We start from the raw sequence: 17,597 nt of genomic DNA on the forward strand, positions 1-17,597 counted from the left end.
CCGCGGTGCCCCGGAGTCAAGTTACACACGGGGAGACGAGGCGAGCGGGCCGGAAGTGGTGTGATTTCACTTCAAAATAAACGCGCAGCAGTCACAGTGTCGAGCCTTGAGCTAATGTACCATCAATATTTCACTTTGAGCAGATCAGTATTCCGGCCATAGCTGCTGTGTTAGTGAACCGAGTCAAATGAAAAAGGTTGCGATGGGGCACCAGCATGCATAATGCAATAATGCTCCATTTATGATGCATTGTTTTTTTGTGCAGATAGTTGTGCAGCATGTTTTCTCCACTGGAATGCCACTCTAGTGGGTACTCTATCATGTTTTTTTTGTTTTGCCGATGGGCCACTGTAGAAGGCACTTTAAAGGCATCCAAGGAGCCCCCACCCTTCCCACTAAATATTGAGTGTCTGGTCATTTTGGGTCTTAAAACTAAAATCTGAAAATGTGTACATGTGAAACCATATTCAAGATAAAACAGCAATGTCTCCTGTGAAGCTTTTTTGACTTTGCTTTTTTCGCCTTTGACTGACCAAGTGATATTAGCAAAGAATTTACTGAGGGGATACACAAATACCTTAAATGATTTACAAGCTTGTTTTCTGAGTCACTGAAACCTGCGATTAAGTATGACTTTTAGTAAGCTTTCAGCCAGACTTAAGTATTGTAACAAGTGTGTAACTGATCAAGCCTCTGGGGATTGGGGATGAAGCTGCTGGTTTTCTAGAAAAATGTATTCAAGGTGAGTTGAAAAAAAACATGTATAGGACAGAGAATTTAACAACAAACAAAAAAAAAAATGATGAATGGGCTGAAGTGATTCACATTGTTTTGAGATGAAAGCAGAAATACAGTTCACGATTAGGCTCCTTTACTTTGACATTTCTGACCGGAAATACTCTATAAATTCAGGCCAACTTGACTAAGGTCCTCTGTTCAATTGACTGGATCAACAGGTTCTGACTGAGGCAAGGGACCGCTTCACTCTCAGTGAGGAGGAATGGGACGCACGTAGCTCTCACTGCTTGATGCTGAGTGCTGAGGCTACCTGGGGCATCTTCACAGCAGGATGTGACCAGCAGCTCACACACACACACACACACACACACACACACACACACACACACACACACACACACATACACACACACACACACACAATAAACACCACTTTGCATAACTCCTGGAACTTTATTGCGGTCATTTGCGTTTCCTGCGCATCAAAGGAGGAAACACCACCCAGTGAAGTGAAATGGTGTTTGACTTTCTGCCAATTAGAGAAAAACATTTTTCTCAGATTGATAAAGATGTGTGTGGAGTTTGCGCATCCAACACACTAGGCTAGAAAAAGGTTATGAAATGGCTTTATAACCACAGTTGATTCACAAGTAGATCAATCTGTTACTTGATTGACAGAGAAGTATCTTTTAATGAAAATTATTTGGAAAATTATTTGATAAGTTATTTTGCCAACAAAAGTGTGAATATTTTCTGCATTTCCTTTCAAATATTGGTTTGATTTATTTAATAATAATTTTGATTTTTTTTTAAAGGGGCAACTTGTAGTTTTGGAGAATAAATGTAACCTAGCATTTTAATATTTACAATATTAATTAAATAATAATACAAAACAAGCTGTTCTCGGACGAAAATAAGGTCCCAGAATACTGTCTGAATCTGGAAAGGTGGCAGGGTCCACCACATATAAACAAAGTAAAACAGTATGAACTTTAAAATCAGTTTGTTTTATTCAGTTATGAAAATGAAGAGAGTTTGTTTTATTAAGCTGGTTTAGTGGGTTTGACCCTGCCACCTTTTAAATGTTTCTCTTCTGATTACAATTTTTTTTTTCCAAAAACTACAAAGTGCACATTTAACCGTCGGAGATGAAGATATCTCTTTGGGCTCTGGATAATTGTGTTTTTCGCAATTGTTAGAACTGTTACAGACCAAACAATTAGTCAGTTACTGGAGAAAATAATCACCAGTTTAATCCATGAGGAAAATAATCTTCATGTGCAGTCCTGTATGAAAATAATTACATATTAGAGCCACCAACTACAACAGTAAAATTTGGCTTTAAGTGTAATAAATCACAATTATCTAATGATATAATATGTAATAGTACACCTGTCACATTTTCTTTAAATGTAACCCCTTAAGTACATTCACCTGATTATAGTCACATACTTTGACTTAAATAGCATTTCCAATGCAGGACTCATACTTGTCACATAGTTTTTTTTACAGTATGTTATCAATTCTTTCACTTAAGCATCTAAATACTTCACACACCAGTGGTTTACAGCTCAACCAGCCTCAGACACTACTATAATTAACAACTGGGTTTTATTTTCAGTCTAATTTCTAAGTAATTTTCGCATTTTATCCATGATTTCATATTCATTCTGCCCTTTCTATGTGGAGAATTTACGACATGTAATTTCTTCATGTTGTACAGCACTTTGAGACATGTTTCTTGTGTGAAAGGTGCTGTGCAGAAAAAGTTTTTATTATTATCATCACTATCATTATATTAAAATGATGCTTACAGGCTAGTATTTCAGTAGCAACGATTCAACATAATGTTATTTTAGACTACATTATACTTATATACACTTCATAAATATGTATTGTTATCTCTACAATGACACTATTTTTACTGCGTTTAACTTGAATAACATATTGTGTTTGTGTGTGTGTGTGTGTATTTTGTGTTTGTGATGTACTGATCTGTGTTACCGTGCTATGTTTGCTATACGTTCTTTCTCTCAGTGATGTTCTATAGTTATGTGAAGTTGTAATTACAACCTGCCAGGGGACTGGCAGATGTAAATCCGCTCTCAGCTTACTCTGGTTCAATGCATCAAATGGCAACATTTATGTTTAATATTGTACAAGGTCCCTTTACAAATAAAGATTAATGAATTAATGAGTTATAGTGTGGTACTGCTACAAATGAATAATAATAAATAAGGCTAACTAATCTGGATAATTCCTCACCACTGACAACTGCATATTTAAAATAAGAAGGACAAAGGCCAACATGTTTTATTATCACTACTATATTGGAGTCCGTCTTCTTATTAGCAGCTGTAGTAGCAGTATTAGTACTACAGTAGTTCGAATACATTTGGATGTATTTCCAGGTGGTCCAGCGCCCCCTGGTGGACGCCTCGAGGAACCACTTCACACCCTCCTCACAGGACGGGTTGTCATAGCAACTGTACAGCATGTGCTTACAAAAACAAGAGCTTGACCGCTCACCGACACTTCTGCCGACACTCGACATCCACGACGCCATCTTCTTCCTCCAGCGTTTATCAGAGGAGGAGACAGAGGAGAGCCGCCGGAACAGAGGGGCAGCCGGAGAGCGTGAGAGACGATGAGCGGAGCCAAAGCCCGCAGCGACGCGCCTGTTGCTGAAAATGTCTCTGGCGGCGGGCACAGCACTGCGGCTCCTCCGCGGGACCGCAAGCCTGGCGGAGGGGTTCTGAAAAGGCTCAAGTCCCGGAGGAGCCAGGTGGACAGCAGGCCCGTCACGGAGGAGGACCTGCGGACACAGAGCGGCCACATCACGCCGGAGGATGTGCTCGGACTGCGGGTGGCCACGAGAGGTTTGAGGCTGTCCCTTTTCCAGTAATGTCTGTTGTTTACGTGAACGTGGGGTGCTTTGTGTGCTACCTGCGCTGCATTAAGCAGGCTGCGTGAGCACAACAGAATACATTAGATGTACACATTACATAAAAGTAGAGCGGGTGACGTCCAGTTTTAGCAGTATCACGTGACTGTCATTTGAATACGATATCACATCTGTAATAGTGATCTTAAAATGTGGCACCACGAACAGTTGTCAGACGTCATCAGGCGACCTTTTTCACTCATGGAAGCACGGATTCTATTTTTAAGCAGTTAAATAAACACTGGGGACTTGATAAGAGGAGGTTCTCTGTGGTGTCACTTTAATTCCACTACGATCCTACCATGACATCAAATTCTTAAAGATGTAAGATACAGATGACATCACAACAAGGCACTTCTGGGAAATCTCAGGCAGAGAAGACCCTCTGCATGGTCTCAGCTGGATAGAAAAATACTGACAACATGGCAGATTCTCAGCAGAGCTGTAGCCTTCGCTAACAGCTCTTGAGGCAACATATGAAATCTAAAAGGAAATTTCACCTGAGAGATTAGATTTGAATTTGTGAGGTCATAATCAGGTGTTTGTCTGCCACTAAAGTGTCATATTCTTGTTTTATATGTGCCTGTTGGCCTGTACAACTCCGTAATGACACTGTAACACAGCGATCATAAGAGCCTTATCTTATTTTATGGTTAGAAACAGTAAACATATCTACAGTAAGTGTATATATTCATGTCTGTGAACAAGCAAAATATGCGTGTCTTAAATAAACAACAGGATTTTTGCAAGGCCCCTTCCAAAGCAGCCTGTTTTCTACATTACAGCTACAACAATGATGACAATTGATCAGTTAGTTGTCAACTAATTAATTACTTGCCAACCATTTTTGGTAATTGAAAAGGAAAAACAGTAGAAATTGAGAAAATCCCACAAACTAGACTGAACAACCGATCAATTAATCACTAAAATATTCAACAAATTAATCAACAATGGAAATGCTCGTTAGTTGCAGTCCTATTGTACATATTCGCTTCAATCACTTCAATATTTATAGCGCCTGTCTCTCTTTGTTGCAGGGTACCTCTGTAAACCTGAGGACAACATTTACAACATCGACTTTGTACGCTTTAAGATCAGAGACCTGGAAACCAGCACTGTCCTGTTTGAGATTGCCAAGCCCCCACATGCAGGTAATTTGCATCAGCCCACTCCTTGTACTGTTTGTTCTGTGGTGCAAATGCAGCAGCTGACTATAAAGTTTCTCGCTTGTGAGCACTTAAAAATGACTGTACTGACCCTGCTGACTCCTTGTTATTAGCTCAAAACGGTTGCCTCTGGGCACATTGTCAGGTTCCATCGCTGGTTATTTTGATTCAAATGGTCCTTGGTGTGTATTATTTCAAACGTCTTGGTCCCATGTTTTCTGCTTCAGAGGACGACGAGGAGAACAGAGAGGCGGACGCCAGCGCAGGTCGATTCGTACGCTACCAGTTCACTCCGGCCTTCCTGAGACTGAGGACCGTGGGAGCTACGTGAGTGACTCACACAAGACACACACACCTAGGACACACTCAACTGTTCCGTATGCAAACAGTGAAAACAATTGCAGCATAGTTTCCTCCAGCTAGACACGTATTTGATCCAGAGCTGTGTGTCAGTATAATTACGCAAGAACCGACCTAACTCTGGCATCATCTCCCTTCTCTCTGTGTTACCCAATCAGGGTGGAATTCACGGTTGGAAACAGGCCTCTGAACAACTTCCGCATGATTGAGAGGCACTACTTCCGCGACACCTTGCTGAAGAGCTTCGACTTTGACTTTGGCTTCTGTATCCCAAACAGTCGAAACACCTGTGAGCACATCTACGAGTTTCCTCAGCTGTCTGAGAGCCTGGGTGAGTCATCTTCTCCATTATGAGGAAAACCTCAGAATTCCTTGAATAATAATAAGTCTATTTATATAGCCCTTTCAAAAGCAGGCGTCACAAAGTGCTTCACAGAAGAAAAAAAGCAAATATGAGAGAGAGCAGCAGACATTAAAAGCAGACCACCAGCTAAAAACAAGGACAAATAAACAATATCAAATTAGACAAGGCCTTGAGTTGCTTTTAATAAGTGTCAACAGCGTCCACAGATCAGAAGTCAAAATGGAGAGAGCTCCAAAGCGTAGGAGCGACAACATCAAACGCTCTGCCTCCTTTAGTCTGGAGCCTGGAGCGAGGAACAATCAACAAACCTTGATCAGCACCTCAGAGTCATGCTGCTGTTACATGGCCGCAGCAGCTCTTTAATGTCGACAACGACATATTCCATATTATGATAATATAAAAGTATTTTCTGTGTTATATGATGGATTTTAGCTCAGAAGAGATTGTGTCAGCGTTTCCTGAATGTTGAACATCGAGGGTAAGACTGGATTTTGTTTAAAGGTGCAGTATGTAAGAACTGGGAACCTGTCAAAATCGCACTCAAAACAAATAGGGGCCAGCAAATCACTAGAGTAACCGCTAACTGCTGCTAACTATGGCTGCCAATAGCTAGTTAGCTCAGTTACCCATGCATCTAGCAGCCCAGACTAGGAGATCAGGGCACTGGGGGAATTGTTGTTGTTTACACAGCTAAAATAGGCCAGTGCTAGCTTGTTAGCATGCTAACTTCAGTAGATATCTCGGCATAAAAATACACAGACACAATAATGTCAAAACTGTTATTTCTTCACATTCTGTTGATGATATTAGGTGATAAATAGATTTTTTTTTATTGCACCTCTAATATAATCTGTGTACTATGTAAGAACAGATCAGAGATTCCTACTAACGATACTTCCTTTGTAAGAAGATTTATGACTCCTCCCTTGTCATGTGTCAGAGTGGAGCACTTAACAAAGGAGGAATGTGCACCTCACATTTTCAACAAACTCTTTAATCTTTTACTCTCGCCGTGTGACAATCAGATCTTAACATGCAGCATTTACTTATGCGGCGTGTTGGATCATTTCATACAGGAACATTCTCGTGTACGCAGTAACTCTTGAACAAGAAGTGATTGTTGTAGATTAGATTTTGTGCACTTTGCTGTATACCTCTGCACATTAGGAAGCAGGGATGGGAGCTGCGTGTCCTCTACATTCATTCAGGAGAGGTGGACCAACCCAGTCACAACGTTACCACGACAGATGGATAAAATGAGAAATCTAACATTTCATCATACACAACGAAACAAAAGGCAACGAAAAAGAAGCATAAGGCTAAGTGCATAAAAGCAGCCCTTTAATCATGATCTAGTAATCGAAAATAAGCAATATTAATGCTGAAATCACTTACAGCACTGGAACCAAAACTAAGAGGTATGGACTTGGAACAAATACTGAAAATTACCCCCTGCCACCACAGCTACAAAATAATAACACTGTGGCAATGGGAACACTGTGGCGAGAATATAAGACTATTTCCTGGATGGGAAAAAAACAGTTACGATAAACGCTGAATTCTGACAATTGTCAGGACATTGTCATTGACTTTTGTCACAAGTGGCTCGAAAAAATTGTCAAGCTCGATAACGTACAATCGCATCATTCCAGACATTCCAAAGCGCTAAGCCTGTCACCATGGCTGACGGCTTGGCTTGGATAGCTTATCCCCCCACACAAAAAATGTTCAATCTGATGTGTGGAAACAAATACGGGGGGACTGGGGGGGGGGGGGGAGGGGGGGGTGCTAATGATTTGTCATGACCTTATTTAAGATTGTTTGATTGTTTTGCACTAAACAAGGATGTTCACTTAAACAACAGATGTATGTCCTTTCTGTAATGCAATAAAACACGTGTTAACAAAATGTAGGATACAGTGATTCCAGCATGTTTTAGTGTCCCTTTAAAAGCTTTAAGCAGATTCTGATGATTATCAAGATAATATCGTAATCTGCAATCATTTTGGCCAGGATAATCTTGATTAGATATTTAGATCTCATGTGTTTTTTTTGAAACTACTTTAACATCTGAAAGGATAGATACATTTTTCCATGAGTCCATGTTAATACGACACATGCAAAATGCCATTTGAAAGAGTTATCGGTCGCTGCAATCGTTCCTCTGCTCCATACTGGCCGTGAAGAGATCCCTTCCTAGTGCGGTGACATAATGAAAACATGGGGAACAAAATCCACAGTTCTGTGTAAAAATGAATTCTTAGGTTCATCTGAAGCGACATTGAGCAGTCTTGAGCTCTTTTTTTTTTTGCCAGTGTGCCAACCACCGAGAAGTCTCCCTCTGCTGCACTTCAGCAAGGACACTTTGCCCGGGAGAAACAGAAACAGAAAACTTTGGTGGAGACCCAATTCATTTGACTAACTGAGACTGCTGAAGCCTCATATTCGAACAGAACAAGGACTGTGGATTTGGTCTTGTATGTTTTACAGTGTAGCTGCTTTACAACCAGTATAGTGTAGAGAGGAGGAACAATTACAGCGAGCAATAACTCTTTTTAATCTCCACAACGTGCATGCCAGTAACGTATTGAGAGAGACATAAATATCCTCAGTGCTAGTTCATAAAAAATCAACTTGTGTTATGTGACGAGCGAATGATCACTAATTAGGATTTGTGAATGCATTCTTTTCCTCACTAGCTACCTATCCAGCACCACGGATTGTGTTATGACGTTATTATAATTGGAGGGACATTATGCCACTTGTTTGCAGTGTTGGCCTCAATCAAAGCTACTCTGTGTAAGCGACAGAGCCTCAGCATTTTGACATTTCCAGAGCTTAATCAATAGTACCGACCCAATCATTTGAGCAATTTTTAGCTTTTGAACAATCAATACTAGTTGCTTGGATATAAAAAGAAGAAGTAAAAAAAAAACGTGTTGACATGTGTCTGTGTTGTCTGTGTTTCAGTCCGTCAGATGGTGGAGTGTCCTTATGAGACCCGGTCAGACAGCTTCTATTTCGTCGAGAACAGACTGGTCATGCACAACAAGGCAGACTATGCTTACAACGGAGGACAGTGATATCTGCCTGCTATAGCATGCAAACACACACACACACACACACACACACACACACACACATACACACACACATGTGCACGAACATGTGCATGCACTCACATACTCACATTAATAGATATACACAAATGCATGCACATGGCTGAACAAACATACAGTACAGTTCATTCACTTGTACATGCACAAGCAGCAGCCACAGACAGTCGCATCTTAGGTTTGTAAAGGTGAATTCGTTGGGATTTGTTCTCTTTTCCAGGGGTGTGTTTGATATTGCAGGAGATCAATATCAGTCGTCAACAGGAAGCCTCTGTTAGGAAAAGGCTCGAATCGGGTTAATTTATCTGTTTTTGATTGTGATCAGATCTATTTTAAACCAAGAGAGGACTCATCACTTCGGTGACCATGTGACACGCGTCTCAAACAGACCAAACGGTTCTTAGATTGATGGTTAGTCTCCTCTTGGCAATTTAAAAAGTTTCCTACCACCCCTTCAGAGCACTTATACACACACACACACACACACACACACTCAATCCCTGGGTGACACACATAGTGTTTACGCAGTGTTTGTCAGAAGCAGCTGTTCTCAGAGCTACCGCCTCCACAATCCACTCCAGACAATATCGGGGGAGAATGAGAGAAACCATCCACAAAAACACTCCTGTCAAACACACATGGTCACTCCTGAGATCCCCTCCCCATCTCCCTCACCACACACACACACACACACACACACACACACTGTGTGCAACCAATCAAAAGAACCTCATTTAATGAACAAACGTGCGTGGAAAATACTCAGAGAGCGGCAGAAATGATCCAATATCATAATGCATGTGATGATACAAAAAAAGAGACTTTTATGAGAAATGATGTGGTATTCAGTGTGAAAAAAAAGAAAAAAGAAGTGTGCCTGGTCCACTAGAAAGGCAGGACTATCTTTTTTTATTAAAGCCACATCAAATATTTCCCCATCTACGTCCCCATCTAAGTTAGATTTTTCTTTCTCATGCGCATCGTCTTAAAACATCAAAAATCAAGTTGGAAAATGTCTGGAATTGAGTTGTCTTTTCTTATAGCTAGGTAGTGTACTTCTTCTTTGTACTTTGTAAACTTTGGTGTTCAGGGTTTAAAGGTGGTGTTTGTAAAAATGAATATATATATAGTTTGTAAAAAGTGATCAAACAAAATAAATGTACAATTTTCAGATACAAAACGTGTGATGTTTGTTTCTTTTCTGAAGATGAGAAGGCTCATTTTGGTTGAAGGACCAGACGGAAAGTCCCGAAGGTGGCCACTAGGAGGAGTCATATTCTAACTAGGTTGTAAATGAGTGCCACTGCTTGATTGTGGAAAAGATCACAGCAGTGGGTTTTTATTATTATGCTGAGATATGATGACTTTCATTAATGTTTTTTTTGCTCAGAACTGCAGATGGTGTCATGATCTGATCTTTTAATATTGGCTTATGGCTGTGGTTTCACTGCAGATGTGACACAACCCCGATAGTATCGTTTTAAATCCACATCATTACTTTATCTACAGGCCGCATGTGATGACCAAGCTGAGCATGCAACGCATTTTGAAATTTGTTAAGGATTGTGACACTTTGATCATCCATTTTTGGAGTCTCTCGGGATTTAAACCAAACTCTGAGCCTCTCTCTGTTTATTCTTTCTCAGGCTGTTTCTACCTATCTCCGTGTTCATCTCTTGAGCTCTCTCAGTTTCCAGCTCTCATGCCCCGAAATCTCACGGTCTTTCTCTCCCTCGCCTCGCCTTTTTTTTTTTTTCTGTTCCTCTCCCCACACCTATGCAGCGCTCCCTCCCCTCGCTCTGTTTTTCCCCTTTTCTTTCCTCCTCTCTCACCTGGTAACCAGACCTCTGGAGAGGAGTGTTGAGTTTCCACTTTCCCAGAGAAGAGGACAATCTGAGCCACACAAAGACCCACAATGGACCCCCTCTGCTCTCTCCTCCCTGCGCTCTGTCACTGCACAGCTGCACACACATACACACAGACACAGAAGCATACACTGAATTATATAAAAACACGTAGACCCTCTGCTTGTTATCCCTGTTTACTTCCTATTTCGGTTTCCTTTCACATTTCTTTGTGTGAAACTTTTCTTCATCTTTGCTCAAACGAGATCCTTTCATGTTTTACTTCTGCTTCAGTTCTGTCTCCTTATATATTTTGGTGCTCTCACTAACACATTTAGTTGTATGCAGCTGAATAGTATGTTGTTGTCACTTCCTCTTGACCATTATACACTGAAAGAGAAAGAAATCTGGATTTTCTCTGTTACAGTGTAAATTTAATTACTTTGATGATGATTGTGATCACTCAAAAACGTTGCATGCTTGTCTGCTTTCTAAAACGGCCAATTCATTTGACAAACGTATCCAATAATGCAGCTGTGTTGAGGCCATATAAACAGGAAGCGTTCAAATGTTTGATGTAATCGAATGTGTTTCTTTAAAGCAGTAATACTGTTTTTTTTTTCACACTCCAGAGCAGTAGAATTTTGTTGTACACACAACATTGACAACCAAGGACAGTTGAATCTAGGGCAACTTGACTTGGTTGCAACCTCTGTCATTACCAAGGTCACCTCACATAGGTTGAATACCAGGGACAGTCAGTGAGAGCTGAAGAAGGCCTATGATTGAGAGGCATAATGTTATTTAGGTATCTACAACTGACCTTGATTCAACCCTCCTTGGATAACTCTGACCTAAATGGCTGAGAATCTTCTCATACTGTATTCACACACTGTCATGGACATGTTGTGTTCACCAGCTAGTCACTAAACATACCTGTCCACCATAAGGGCTTTTCTCATTTAAATGCCTCTCCTCACTGTCGAAGAGAGTCAGATCAACGCCTACATCCCTCCTAGACATTTATCATTTACATCCCAGCCCTGGGTTTAAATGTGTCTTCATCTCCGCAAAATGTGTCCATGATGTAGTTGCGTTCTGCCTTCGAAAATAGACACAAAATTTGCCGGCTAGCTATACCGAGGAAGCTCCACTAAGAAAATGCAAATTCCAGTGGGACGATTGAAAGAAATACACTGATAGCGGCCCGCAGAAAAGAAACACAAACAGATGCCACAGATGTAACTGACAGGTCTAGGTTCGCGTAACTGGTAAGGGGAACTTTTAAGGCGAGTGCACTGAGCATGAAGATTGGGTGGGTGGACACCCCAACACTGACGTTAAGTCATGTTTGCTGACTTCCTCCCTCTCTCTCTCTGACGTGCCATCTGATGTTTCCACAAAAGTTATAGCAACAGGTGACCAAATAAAATGCACCATTACTGGAATTTTTCTGTTTTTGAACATTGTTGGAAACATTTAGCACATTACAAGTACACAGCTAAAAAAAAAATTAAAGATGGTTTTATCCTTTTTAATGCAGAAATGTTACATATCATATCTTTAAAACTGCTGCCTACTGCCTACGAAATGAATGACTTCAATGTTCCATAGAGTTGAGAGGAAATGATCTGTGTGTTTGGCACATTACATAAAGTAGTTTGGGTCTATAGCGTATAGAAAAATATTGTTTAGTGGAGCTTCAATGGTGACATTGGCACCTTTATAAACACAAACTACCAAGACAAATTTAGGTCACATGCTACTTTTGCAGAAATTCAAATGTGTATTTAACCTAATTAATCATCAAAAGCTTCAAAACGCCTCCAGACATTGAAAAAAAAAAAGCATATGTAAGTTTTGTCAAACCATGCTTACCCACAGTAAGTCGGATATCCCTTTAAAAAGACATAAAGACGAATGGTGTGAAGCTCCAATGTGCCAGTTGCTGATTAGAGCACAAAGCAGGGCACAATTTAACTGTGAGCTCATCAATCAATGACCACAGCCTTCCATCAGGCTGCACACTGCAGCACGCAAGTAAAGCAGCTGGACTGTACCGGACCACGTGTGGCTGTCATACAAACCCAAGTATATCCACTCTGACTGTTTACAGTTGGCGTATGCATGCGCACACCATCACACATCCACAGTAATAAATACACACACTTTCCAACTTTCCAGGGATGATTTGTGTGTTCCCAGGCCTTCGTGGAATACATTTCAGCAGTCAGTCGTGCATCGACACGCACGCACCGGAAACAACTGGACAGGTGGGATAAATCAGCCTCCGTCACCCCCTCCCCCTGCTCCATCACACACACACACACACACACACCTATCTTTGTAACTGGCTTTCCCATATATCCTGTTCAGTGAATCACACCACATTGAGATTAGGAGTGAGAGGCACTGGTTTATTGAGGTTCCCCTGAAACACACACACATACGCTCACACACACATAGAGATCTGCACTCAGGCAGGGGGACAGGGGGGACAGTGATGTCCTATAAATAGCAGCTAGGAATGGCGTTGATAGGTCCTGTGAAAAGAAATGGAGGGGGGAGTGGAAAAAGGATTAAAAGAGATACAGGGACGCAGTGCAACTCTACTTGTTCGTGTGTGTGTGTGTGTGTTTGATAGAGTTTTTGTGTGTGTGTCTAAGACTCTTTGAGGAGAGGTGGTATGGATTTCTTGCTACCAACAAAACTCTCTCTCTTTGGACCACCCTCCCTCAAACACCCCCCCACACACACACACAAAAAAAACCCAAACACCACCCATCCACAATCTCTCTTACACTTCCTCATCCTCTCTCTTTTTCTTCTTTCTCACTTGTATCACTCCTTATTTCCCTTTTAATTTCTTTCTCTCCGTCCCGCTCCGAGGGCCCTGGTGTGAAATCCGTCATGTGTTAACACTGCATTACCCGCAGCTCATCTTCCGACAAAGAGATGATGAGTCACAGCGCAGCCCCTCTCCTTTAGGTCGGCACGACGATGCTCTCCAAGACGGTCGTGACTCCATCTGTATGTGTCATGATGTCATTTCCAGCAATGGCTAAGTGACATCATCTCACCCCTGAAAAGAGGTCAGGACAGATGAAGAGGATGGTCCATGAAAAACGAAAGTAAAGGTGCACAATGTAGATTTGGGGAGGAAATATGATGCCTAGACAAACCCTCTTTGTTTTTTCGTGACTGAATAAACTGAATAGACAAACCTTAAAGGACAACACAATTTCATACTGTTTAACTTTGTTTATATGTGGTGGACCCTGCCACCTTTCCAGCTTCAAACAGTTTTCTGGGGACCTTAGTTTCCTCTGAAAACAGCTTCTTTATTCACTTATGGAAAAGATGAATATTTCCGAGTTTGTATTATTCCCTCGTTAATATTGAAAACATAAAAATTCTGACTTTGAATTTCTTCTCCCAAACTACATTGTGCCCCTTTAACATCACCACTACCTTTTAAAATACTCGTAGTGCCACCCAAGAAAAAACCCATGTGATAATTTTGAATGAACGTCTCGTTTTTTGGCTTGAATGGATGCTGTAACTCAATGTCATTCATTGCGAAGCTTTGTATATGTGACAATAGATAACAGATAATTACTTATCTGGGAGTTAATAATGCACTCAGTACAGCAGTGATGGATAGACAGTCCTTTAACAAACTGTGATTCCCATACCAATTTCCATGCTGGCAAGGGCAGTATTGACAATCTGTCTTTAAGTGTTAGGTCTCTGCTGATTTGTAACCAGAAGCCTTTGTGCCGCCTCTCTCTGTGTGTATGTGTGTGTGTGTGTGTGTGTGTGTGTGTGTGTGTGTGTGTGTGTGTGTGTTTCCCTGAGTTTGTTAGCCCAACAGTCTGTGTGGTATTACAGCGCAGATCTCCACTGCTGCTGCTTACACTCACACAGCAGACAGACAGAAATAGTCCTGTGTCATCAGGGTAAATAGGTTGTGGTAGGAAGCCCACAGCCGCCTTTGGAAGCCTCTCTGAGCCTCCCACCACTGTCAGTCCAGTTTGTTTTGTGTGCGTACGCAATTAATAAAAGGTTAACTCAGCCCTCAGTCAACTGCTGAAGAGGCCTGTAAATCTCCCCAACAATCTCTTCCTTCCTCTCCCTTTCTCTCCTCCCTTTGTCTCTCTCCCTTTGCCACACCTTCCCCTGGGGGATGGAGGGATTGTGATCGGAGAACGGAGGTGGGGCTCCTCGCTCAACCACAGGTGTGCTCGTTTCCTCCCTTCCCTTCTCTCATGTCATGATTTCTTTGGCTCGCCACCTGCCAGGTGGAAAAAACACCCACAGCAAATGGAGCGCTTTAAAATGGCATCCTGGCTTCCGCCTATAAAAGACTTTTTTGATTGTACTGTGAGTCTTTATCCATCGACAAACATTCCATTCGAATCCTTTTTCATTATCCGTGGCCTGCATTTAATTCGGTGAGGTCTTCCTGGAACTACTTGTTGCTTGTTTACATTTTTGCATCTCATGCAAATGATGGTTTCGGGCTCTAAAAAGTACGCAGCGTACAGAGCTACTGGCTTTTCAGATGGTCAAAAGTTGCCTCTTTTATCTCGACTCCCCCTCTAAACTGTCTTTCAAACGGCCTCCAGGGTGGTTGGAGTGCAGGTCCCAGGCCCTTCGCAGATCAGAGGTCGCTCACAGACAATGGGTTCCCACTCTGGGTCATCTGTGGTCAAGGAAACAAAAGCTGTGAAGACCTGGAGTGGACAAACTATCGCAGGGTTTAAAGGTGTCAGAGTGACAACAAGACAGAGGGAGGGCGACCGGAGAGAGCAAAGGGGGATAAATAAAAAAAGTGCAATGTGAGCGAACTGAAATCCACTCTCAACCACCCACCGACCCTCACACACACACACACACACACACACAAACACAATTGTTACTTGTACTTTACCTGATTAATTTTTTTTAAAAACCCTGAAAAATACCTTTTTCATCCTCTGAAAGATTTTAAAAGCCAGACACCTCTACCTCTTTAACTGTCCTCTTTACTCTCTTCAAACGAATAATTACTAGCTAAAATTAACTCACTTTGGTATCATAATCACAACTAAAGTCAAGTGTTTCTGCTTTTATTCTCCCCGGATCTTTTTCCCATCGCTCTAACTTGTTCCCTCCCTTCCCCCCACGCCGCTGTCTTTCTCCTCTCTTTTTTATTCAGTGCCATTGATCATGCATGCAGAAATTCAGCACGCCCAACCACGGCTCTAGCCAGGATAGGTTAGCTAGTGCAAGGCCCTGTCCTACATACTGTTCTCTCGCTATGGTCCAGCAGACCACAGTCACACCCTCCCCCTGATCTGTCTCCCCTCACTGCCGCCCCCCCCCCCCCCCCCCCCACTGCCACACACACACACACACACACACACACACACACACACACACAAACACACTGCGGCCCATCTCAGCACCAGCAGGCGCACAGATCATCATGCGGTGCTGGGAATGTTAACTCATCCTTACCAAAAACTTTAAGTCAGGTGCACAAGGAAAGGCTCGTTTCTGTCTCTGATTAGCTCTCACTTCTAACTTGTTTGACACACGTGCAGGTTATTTCATTAGAAGCCATCAGATTACATACACAAACCTAAGAAAACTTAGTCGCAACATGATCTCATTAGTCAGAGAAACAGTGTTTCACTGTGTTACATACTCTGAAATGTTGGTTTTCCTGTAAATCAAAGTCACAATCTGATGAGTTGAACAAGTGCATTTTACGTAACCGCACAAGCACTTGTTTTACTTTTGTGAGAGCACCTGAGGTATGTGACGAAACCCTCTCAGCTGACCAGGCTTGCCCCGGCCGAGAAGGAGGCTGACTTAGAGGTAATGCTGCTAATCTTCCACTTAGCTGGTTAGAACGGCCTGTCACGTGGGCTGAAAGAGAGAGGAGAGGGAGCGGTCGAGATCAGGTTTTAGATGAAGGTTTGAACTGTGATTGGGCAAGTAGTGGATGGAGAATGTGGAGTGCTGATCACAGCTGTTTTGGATGTGATGGATTAGGGATGAGAGCTGGGCAACAAGAACAGGTGGGCGAAGGTGATTGATGGATGAATTCAGGAAGTGATTAGAAAACAAGGTCAGATAAATATGAATTAAAACTAACGACAGATCTGGCCTTGGGTGAGGTGAGGACTGGATAGAGCACAGGTCATAAACACACATGACATAAGATCTCAAATCACATCATATGGGATAACATTACATCGTGTTTGAGTCATAGATTGTGATATTACACTACGACATGCAGATCACACCATATAACATTGGGGCTGGGCAATATATCAGTATTACTGTATATATATCATTATACTATAAGACTATATATCTTCTTAGTCTGTGGATATCTTACCATAGTAATTTTAAAGGCTGAATTACAATAAAGTGATTCAATTTTCTGAACTGACCAGACATTTCTACTTGTTCTAATACTTGTCTCTGCCAACTTAGCCATTAAATCCACATTACTGATGTATATTCATCAGAGTACCAACATTCATCCCTACAATATTCTCACAACATCGAGGTATATGGTCAGAAATCTTGAGATATTTGATTACCTCACCCACCCTGGCATCTAGGAGAATATATTCTGAAAATGTGCCAATAATATTTAAAGGTCATATGCTCAGCCCTATATTACATCACATCACACAATATGACATATCATATATATGATACCATATACTGTATACGAACCAAACAAATTATATCATATAAGAACACTTCATATTATAGCATAAGAGAACACATTACACTTATCAGTTCATATCCCATTACAATACATCATATACATTCACATATAAGTTTACATCACATCATAAGATAATATTACATCACATTGCATCATATAAATTCACTTCAAAATACATCAGTTAGGGTCACCATAATACAAGATAAAAACACAACATACATAATATGATCTTACGTAACGCAACATAACATATATAATATAAAAACATAACATAACATGATCATAACATAACACAACATATATAATATAACATAACACAACATAACTAACAT

General features: G+C 41.4%; 1 protein-coding gene across 1 annotated transcript; it reads left to right on the plus strand.

The window, feature by feature from the left end:
• Positions 1 to 3,200: 3,200 nt before the first annotated feature.
• LOC115584130 (protein unc-119 homolog B-like) lies at positions 3,201 to 9,868 on the plus strand. The gene is made up of 5 exons (XM_030421551.1): positions 3,201 to 3,617; positions 4,720 to 4,833; positions 5,076 to 5,175; positions 5,367 to 5,539; positions 8,543 to 9,868. The coding sequence occupies exons 1-5, from the start codon at positions 3,386 to 3,388 to the stop codon at positions 8,653 to 8,655; spliced, it is 732 nt and encodes a 243-aa protein (XP_030277411.1). The 5' UTR covers positions 3,201 to 3,385; the 3' UTR covers positions 8,656 to 9,868.
• The last annotated feature ends 7,729 nt before the right edge of the window (positions 9,869 to 17,597 follow it).

The sequence above is a fragment of the Sparus aurata genome, chromosome 6 (genome assembly GCF_900880675.1).
Source record: "Sparus aurata chromosome 6, fSpaAur1.1, whole genome shotgun sequence".
Taxonomy (NCBI): domain Eukaryota; kingdom Metazoa; phylum Chordata; class Actinopteri; order Spariformes; family Sparidae; genus Sparus; species Sparus aurata.

Coding starts and splice junctions, on each gene's coding strand:
- LOC115584130 (XM_030421551.1), top strand. CDS start 3,386: ATGAGCGGAGCCAAAGCCCGCAGCGACGCGCCTGTTGCTGAAAATGTC. Junction 3,618..4,719: donor ACTGCGGGTGGCCACGAGAG/GTTTGAGGCTGT, acceptor TCTTTGTTGCAG/GGTACCTCTGTAAACCTGAG. Junction 4,834..5,075: donor TGCCAAGCCCCCACATGCAG/GTAATTTGCATC, acceptor TTTCTGCTTCAG/AGGACGACGAGGAGAACAGA.